The following is an 8,943-nucleotide window of genomic DNA, read 5'->3' as shown; positions in this document are numbered from 1 at the left end:
GATGAAATGAGCACGAAAGGTGTGTGTGGCTGCACAAAAAGTATCAAAGTCTCGAACATTGTTCTTAGAAGAGTGGAAATATCAGAGAAGATGGCTAGTACACAGCATTGATCAAGGCTAGCTTGCCATAAGCACAAAAGCACGTTGCTGGGATGAACACAAAAGGTTGTCATGAAGGAAAACCGGCTGCTCCACATGGTCAGGCAGAAGTAGCTCCCTTCTAGCTGAAACGACTTCTCCTGCCACAGAAAATGCCCTCTCAATTGGCACTGAACTGACACGTATTGCGAGGTATTTCGTACACAGCTCTGACTATACCAGCTCGCAGGTATAGCCACAAAGAAGCTCACCAGTGCAGTCAGCTACTGCATGGCCGAACGTTACGCATTGCTATGGGCGCTGCCATGTTGTTATGTCTCTGTCGATAGGACTTGCAGACCGAAATGAACGCCGGTGCTCGCAATAGTATATTCGGCTAGATACAAATATTCGTGTCGTGTCGAATATTCGAAACAACATGAATACTTGAATTTCGAATCGAATACGAATACTAAAAATATAATATTCGAATTAAATTGGATAATTTTGAATATTAGCACACCCTTAATCAAGACATGTCCGGTCGCATCTCGCGTCACAAACAAAATGCTAAAGCTGCGTACTCGTGGCTTCGAGCATCAATAAACACATAGTATGATGACGCAATATCAGCAGTATTAATTTTTTTGACTGCCTTAGTGTTTTTACCTGTAGTTTCGATAAAACTCGTGCATCTCGTATAGTGTGACACTCATTACTGCCACTGCATGCTGCCTGGGTGGCATATAGTCGCATCTACAGAGTTGCATGGTTACTATACGTGCACATTCTGTCCTCGATGTCGGGGTTTTCAGACATAGTCTGCCATGAGAAAATGAGACTATGATAATGAAAATATTCGATTTCAAATGGTTCTGCCGCATATCAAAACGCCACAGCGTAGATTTGCTACGCTGTGGCTCTCAATTGCTACAGAAAAAATTAAGTTGATAAAAGTCAGCAGATTCTCTTTTTAACATATTACTGCTGCTTTCAGTGCTTATTCTAATCAACTTCTCTGCTCTGTTGCATTTTGCAGGCATCAAAACCAGTGTTTGCAACCAATGAGTACACAAGCTGCCCAAAGGACCATCTTGCAGAACCAGTGCTTCCAGCATTTTCAGGCTGAACTGCCTGATGTTCATAATGTGGATTAGCATAGCCAGTGATCTCAGACTGTGGTGGTGGTGCATAAAAATGGGCCGTATTAGTCCCTGCCTTGTTGACGCCTAGATCACAACCATCATTGCAACGAGCCACGGTGACTCAGTGGTGTCGTTGCTCGGCTGCTCACTCGAAAGATGTGGGTTCGATCCTGGCCGATGTGGTCACATTTTGATGGAGGCAAAATGTTAGGAGGCCCATGTACTTTGTGATGTCAGTGCACGTTAACGAACCCCAGGTGGTCTTAATTACCGGAACCCCGCCACTACGGTGCCCCTCATAGCCTCAGTTGCTTTGCAGTGTCAAACCTGATAAACCAACCAACCATCATTGCCTCATTAAAGGGGGCATCAAAGGGGGCAAGGGCCTTAGTCAAGCTGCTTAACTAGCAGCTTTTAGTCCTTGCTCTCGCATTTTTTCTGTACCAGGATAAATGTGGAATAAATGAAATGTGAAAATGTGAAAATTAACAGTGGATATTGTGTAACATTCTATGTATGACATCGTGCACGAGTGCAGAGGAAACCTTGTTATCTTACACATGTACTGTACAAATGCACTTCTCTTTGTTCTTTGTTCTGTTTAGCTTTTTCTAAACAGAGTACACAATCTAGAGAGTACACAGCTAAAGAAAAAAAATACCTGCAGTAGAAAAAGTTGCCTGTGTTTGCGTGGCTGTGCCTTTTGTGCATCATACTTGGTCTTGGTTTTTGTGCTCTAGTCTCACCAGTTTAGGTCTTTGGTTCCCACTGTGGTTCTACCACCCTTTGAGGTTCGATGTCTCATTATTTTATGGCTTATTGTTTTCTGTATTCTTCTGTATACAACATCCTTATGAAGTGAATTCTGAAAAGCAGTAGCAATACCTTTTTGTTTTGCTGTCAGGTGTTTTGGGGGAATATTAATCTACTGTTTTACATGATGTGTACAGGAGCTTGTAGTGCATGTGCTTCTGATTCGATTTGCTGTTAAGAAATGTTATCTAGTTTGATTCATTTTGGATTTATATTAATGATTCATGATTATTTTAGCGTTATGTGTTACATTGGTATCACTGCTGACAGTATTGGTTTTGTCCCTATGGTTTGCGGTGCGACTGCTTCTGTTCTGAATTTATTTTTTGTGACCATCGGGCCTGATTATACTAGATTTAGTATAGATGTTTTGTTTTCATAGTTGCTTTTTTATTTTGCTTTCTTAACATTCAGAACTGCTGTGTATGTTTTAATTATTTATTCATCGCAATTCAGTTTGGTAATATTGTTACGAAGACGAAGCTGGCAGTGGCACGAGACGGAGCGCTCGCGCTAGGCCAGCGGCCATTAAATCATCTCATAGCCATCTGTCATAGCCAGGTGCCCACAGCCAACGTCCACGGCAGGCACAGGATGCCGAAGCTCCGGGACCAGGATGGCGATGAAGGGAAACCCGCACCAACCACCAATGATGCGTGACGGCCAGCTGAGGAATGGGACGAGTTGACAGATGGCTATGAGATGATTTAATGGTCGCTGGCCTAGCGCGAGCGCTCCGTCCCACGCCGCTGCCAGCTTCGTCTTCGTAACAATATCAACCTGCTGCTATTTTTAGTCATGAAGCCTTGTTTTTTTTTCGGCTACAGGAAAAAAATTGTTTGCTTATGATGTTCCCAGAACAGCTTAGGAGGTTCTTGCTTTGTTGGTACAGTAAACTAATTATGGTAGCTGCCAGACGTGCACACTGTGAAATGATACCCGAGATGGTGCTAATTACTGTGTTGTTTTCAATCATGATAGGTCAGCTTAGATATATATTTTGAGCTTTTGGCTACATTTAGCGAAAGGGAATCAGTCGTCTAGCGGTTTTTCTCCAGCAGTTTGCTCAAGGTTTATCTGCAACATGCAGGGTAATGAACGTTTAAGATTTTATAGACAAAAGCTAAGCACTCACCAGCAGTGTACTGTGTCACGAGTGAAAGCTCACAGACATTCTGTAATTCGTGAAGAACTTGCACAGACTTGCGAGATCCCTCCCAAGAAGCCAGGCATTATGTGAGCACTTTGTCTAAGTTGCTCTGACTCTGAAGTTGGCTGTAGAGTATGCTGTGTACTTGTTCGAAAGCTAAGACATTATCCGTCCACCTCCATGCTAATTTATAAGTACCAGAAAATTCGGTTAAATTTTTTTTTCAGGAACAACTCATTGACCCTGAAATGAAATGTTAGCCTAATGTTGTGTAAAATTGTCTTCTTCACTTACAGGTTACTGGCCGCCCCTCCAGATGGGCTGTAGCACGCTATAAGTACTCTGATTTTCTTGGTGCAGGCCTCGTCGCGGCTGGTCCCATGCTCAGAGTCTCACCTGGGGAAAACACCAGTAAGCAGCTGCACCAGTCCTCCCTCTGCAGTCGGAGTTTCATGAAGAAAAGCCCCCAAGAGTCGCACCTTCTCACCCAAACGTGTGACCGTCCGTTCCAGTGCGACCAGTGCGGGAAGAGCTTTACTGTGAAGCCCACCCTGGTGGAGCATCTTCGTACTCACACGGGTGAGCGCCCGTACAAGTGTGACTACTGCGAGAGCGGCTTTGCTCGAAGGAGGAACCTGGTTGTGCACCTTCGCACCCACACTGGCGAGCGTCCTTACAAGTGTGACCACTGCGGGAGCAGCTTTGCTGCGAAGCAAAACCTGATGGACCATCTTCGTACACACACGGGTGAGCGTCCATACAAGTGTGACTACTGTGAGAGCAGCTTTGCTGTGAGGCACAGCCTGGTGGAGCACCTTCGCACCCACACGGGTGAGAAACCATTCCAGTGCCACCTCTGCCCAATGGTCTTTAAACAGAGTTCACACCTTGCAAGGCATGTGCGAGCCCATAGCAGTGAAAAACCTTATCAATGTCAGTTCTGCACGTCGGCGTTCAAAGAAAAACAAGATTTAAAACGCCATGAAAAAAGTCAACATGCTTCAAAAACCACAGTTCGTTGAGGGATGTCAATACCATTGCTAGCTAACCTCTCTCACTTTTTAATTTGCTATGTTGGGGAAAAAATATGTGAATTTATGTGCCTTCAATGTACAAAGCAATTCATCGGTCTCTTTTCCTTCTCCATAATGAACCTGAACATACCAGGCTGGTACTTTACTACTTTAGTTTCAACGCATTGAGTGATGTGCGTGAACTGTGACTGCATTGCTTGGCACTAGGTTGCAAACTGACATACTCACATCAGAGCAGTTCTGTGTTCTTTTAAAAGCGAATGTAATGCCACCAGAGAGGCATGCTGTTTTATTATTGCTTCCATGCTTGTGTTGTGACTGTATTATTGGGACAAAAGAGCAGAGAAACCAAGCCCAGACTCCTGATGATAATCATTGCTCGCTTTTCTTTGCAGGTCTTTAGAGCATTCTCTTGGTTAAGATTTTAAGAAATGAATGCTTTACTGCACTAGATTCCTGTGCGTTAACTTTTGTTCAAATATCCGCTATCTTTGCATGTGGCATGTTTTTATTACAGATTATGTTGACAGCATTGTCAGTCTTGACAAACATGCTGTAGATTTGGAGGCAAACTATCACTGTCTCAACAGCAGTTGTTCTCATTCCATTTTATGGTAATGGTTTCGAGGCATTTAAGCATTTCTACAGCAAGTTCTTGCATATTGTGTTGTGGTTACGAAAACTCGAGTAAACTTCCTTTGGCAACTGCATTGACATAAAAATTGACATAAGTGGACCATTGACATAAAAATTATTGCTATTTATAAAAGCTTGTGGAGTTTCGTTTGTTGAAAACCATTGAGGGACACTGAGGACGATGCCATCATATTTTTTCTATTAGCAAAATCCGATAGTTCGGCACTTTGTAGCTTTGTTACGATTTGTCCTGGAGTGAAAGGTGCATTTATTGCCAAGAGTTCTGGATTCGTAGTTGAAAACCTTTTTCCTGCTCCTACAATTCAGACTCAGGATTCTCTGATGATGAAATAGGAGAACCCCCACCGCGGTGGCTCAATGGTTATGGCACTCGGCTGCTGACCCGACAGGTGCGGGTTCTATCCCGACAGCAGCGGCCGAATTTCGATGGAGGCAAAATTCTAGAGGCTTGTGTACTGTGCGATGTCAGTGCACGTTAAAGATCCCCAGGTGGTCGAAATTTCCGGAGCACTTCACTACGGCGTCCCTCATAGCCTGAGTTGCTTTTGGACATTAAACCCCAATAAACCAAACCGAATAGGAGAACAGTGACTCCGTGACTGCTGGCTGCGGGAGCGCAGCAGCCGAAATGAAAACTACTGCCAGCCTGATGCTGCAGTCCTCTATCACCCATCGTTACTTCTTTTACATTGCCACCAATGTTACGATGGATCCCTTTCCTGATTCCGGCTACGAAGTTCTCGCAGAGAATTTAGGCATGCGTTCAGCGACCTCAACCCCACACAGCACCCGATGCTTTTGAGGGCTGAGGCGGCAAGTCTTGCAAGAAAGTCCTAGTGGAGAGGAGTCGGCAGCATCGCTGTCACCACCGAGCCACCGTCACGACTAATGTGTAGCAACTGGTATGTGCGGGCGTATTGAAATTCTGTGGTAATAATCCTTATAGGGCTGGTTATGCAGCCTAGTGTCTTGGTACGTTGACGAAGCAAACGCACTGAGCGATGTGTTTGCTAATGCGGAGGCACGATGAACATTGGCTGCACATAGCTCTTTTTCCTTGTCACAGTTGCATACCATTGCATGAACTTCGTCCAAGGAGCAAGCCACTCTGCCCTTGTAAAACAAGGTGCATAATAAAACCATACGGGCACGCAGAATGCATAGCTGCGAAGCACCCCATAGCATACCAAAACTCAGTTGGTCGCCTATTTCGCCGCCACTTGCAGGCTTTCTTTCACTTTCAACATTTAAGTTGTCTTTTTTCTGTCTTCCTCCTGTGATAAAAGTGCGCACTAGTGGCTTGAAACAAAACTTGTATACTTCAATATTGATCAAACTCTTACCCTTCATGTACGTTTGTCAGCCTCGGAGTTCTGTGGTACTTTTCGCCTATTTCATCATCACGCTTGTACTTGCGAGATTGGTCCATGGTGGCAATACCTGTATTTTAGTTCTTGCTCTTTTCTACCTTACAAGAGCTTTATTTTCAAAAAGAGCGGTCTTTTTGTGTTTATGAGCTGGTATTCTGTCGATACAAACCAAGTTCATTTTCTCCTCAGTGTCCCTTTAAGGAACATTTACTCCATCCTTTTAAAGACATAGTTATGCGTTGTGAGCTCTAATACTTTGGAAAACAGAGACACCAACGAACCAAAAAAGGTCTTTCTTGACGTTCCTGCTCCCAGTAAGGGGTCCTTGTCCATGGCAAAGATGCAGTCCCCTGCATAAACCACAACTGAGTTTACTTGGAGGAGTCAGGATGCTACAAAAAGTAATTGGAGCAGCGAGCTCATGATATGAAAAATAAATGGATTCTTAACAACGCCTAATCAGCACCCAGTAACGGATAGCCACAGGGCTGACTGCGACAAGGCAAGGATCGTTGCAAGAAAAAAAATGACAGCATCACGGCTGCATATGGAATCTCTAACCATATGTACAGAACACATCACACAAGCTGATTCGAAACGACGAAAATCTAGGCCCGATATACACATGCTCCTTCTGGTGATTTTTTAAGGCTATATAAAATAGACAACTTTTGGTGATGCCTTCATTGTGAACGCAGCCCCCATGCTGGCAGCTGAAATGTCAAGAAAGATCTTTTTTTGCTATTTGGTGTCTGTTTTCAAATGTAAACCCCCCAACAGGATTCTGTCACTCTCTCAACTTTGAGCTACAATATTACATTAGCTTTTTTCGTGATGCTGGTTAGTTTTGAAATGGTTTACTTGCTGCTTTCGAGGGTTTTGTCAGTTGTAGTTGTGTGTTGTAGTAGTTTCCAGCATTTGTGACCGAATCAATAAAATTTTCTTTTCATCCGTACAAAGCACAAGGATGGAGTGCCTGCAGAAAGCTGAAGCTATTGACATCTTGGCAAAGCAACTGCCTTTACACATGATGGCAGCAAAAGCACATTACGGACATGACATGGACATTTGCTGACTAACAAGTGATCTCTTTATTTATAGTGTTTTGAAATCTATGGTTTGAAAGATGGCCCAAAAATACACAGGTGATATAGAAACAAATACAAGTCACGGATTAACCCTGGCTCAGATAGAGTGGAGATATGGCTCAGAGCGACCTAAACCAAAACAAAAACTAGCACAAACAACGCAAGATTTCCTTCTGTTTAGATCCAGAACACTTGTTCCTTTGTGGGAAAACGGGACACATACTGTATTTGTGATTGTAGGTCGACCTTCACTTTTTTTTATTTGGAAATCTGAAGTGGGGCGGTCCACTTTCAGTCGAAGCCACAGCTGGGCACCGTAAGTAAAGGCAAGACAAACGAGATATCAGCAATGTTATAGCGGGGTTGCAAATTTATGTTTGCTCTATATCTCTGCCCAGTAGCATTCAGTTAAAGGATTTTTCATTTTTTCTTTTTTACTTTCAAATGCACACTCGGTGCTCAAAGGAGTGTCTATAGTTGGTGGATGGGCCGCTGTTCGAATCGTGGTTGCACCGTTCATGGAGGGAAAAAAGTTGCGCTGCCACTCGGAACGGCAGTGCTTCTGAGGCATGTTTTGGTAGCTGATGGGAGAGCTGACGTGCTCACGCATTTGATGGCTACTAGCAACGTTTTACCAGTTATTAATGTAGCGTTTCGTCTATCGTCATTTGTGCCCCGGGTCTGGTAAGTGTCCAGCGCTCCTTCATGGCTACATTCAAGATGGCTGTCATTCTTTGCACCGAAAAAAAAACTGTGTGCCGGGACACCAGTTCGACGTCTCGGAACGGGTGGTACAGGTGCGACGCTGCAATGAGGCAAAATTTTCTGCTGTTTCACGTGGTGTCGTGGTGTGGCTCTTTGCAAATTGCAGGATTTCGTGGGACGACGACGTGGTTTGGTTGTTTGCGAAATGGGGGATTTTGCTGGACAACGACGTTACTGCAGGAGCGATGGCAACAGCAGCGTTGCTGTGGGCGATGGTGCAAGCTTGCAAATGTGGACGAGTAGTCCAGTGACTAAAACATTTTCGGTTTGGAAAGGGCCCACTAGCAGCTGACGATAAGTGGCGGCGTCCGGATCACGCTATCGCATTCTGCTCTTCAAGGGGCTCTGAAACATCATGGTATGCCTGGCATGTTAAAGCATGCCGCTTTATGAGTATTGTCCAGCAAGGATTTTTTAAATGTGCTTTGTAGAAGCTGAGTTATCTGTGGTAAAAATTTGAGCTTCAGCGTCATCGCTCCTTTCCCTCTTCTCTCGTCATCTTTTGCACGCTGGAATGTCAGCGCTCCTCCACTGGCCTCACCACCAGGAGCAGAGCTTTCTGACCCGCTACATCTATGCGGCTTAGCCGCGGCCACGGTAGCTGCCTGACGTCTGAAAAAATCTAACCAATAGCCATCTCTCAACTTGTATTTGCAGGTGCGAGCATGAAAAAGTAGCCGGAAGGGCTCGCCAGATTATGGGTCCTCTGCGGCCTGTATAACTGTATTGTTTTGCTCAAGTTTTCATGAAAACACAGTGCAGTTATTGAGCGAGTTGATGTGCTCTTCTTGGAAGGTGTTTCACAGCCCCTTTAAAGGCAAAAGCTTAAGCAACCGCCAAGTT

At 44.4% G+C, this 8,943-nt stretch overlaps 1 protein-coding gene across 1 annotated transcript; it reads left to right on the top strand.

The window, feature by feature from the left end:
• The first annotated feature begins 2,816 nt into the window (after nucleotides 1–2,816).
• On the top strand, nucleotides 2,817–8,929 carry LOC149366430 (uncharacterized). The gene has a single exon (XM_089550771.1). The coding sequence runs from the start codon at nucleotides 3,567–3,569 to the stop codon at nucleotides 4,206–4,208; it is 642 nt and encodes a 213-aa protein (XP_089406897.1). The 5' UTR covers nucleotides 2,817–3,566; the 3' UTR covers nucleotides 4,209–8,929.
• The last annotated feature ends 14 nt before the right edge of the window (nucleotides 8,930–8,943 follow it).

Source organism: Amblyomma mixtum, chromosome 1 (genome assembly GCF_055824585.1).
Source record: "Amblyomma mixtum isolate Tamu chromosome 1, ASM5582458v1, whole genome shotgun sequence".
Classification (NCBI taxonomy): domain Eukaryota; kingdom Metazoa; phylum Arthropoda; class Arachnida; order Ixodida; family Ixodidae; genus Amblyomma; species Amblyomma mixtum.
Note: the sequence above shows the minus strand (reverse complement) of the source record. Positions and strands in the feature narration are given on the sequence as shown.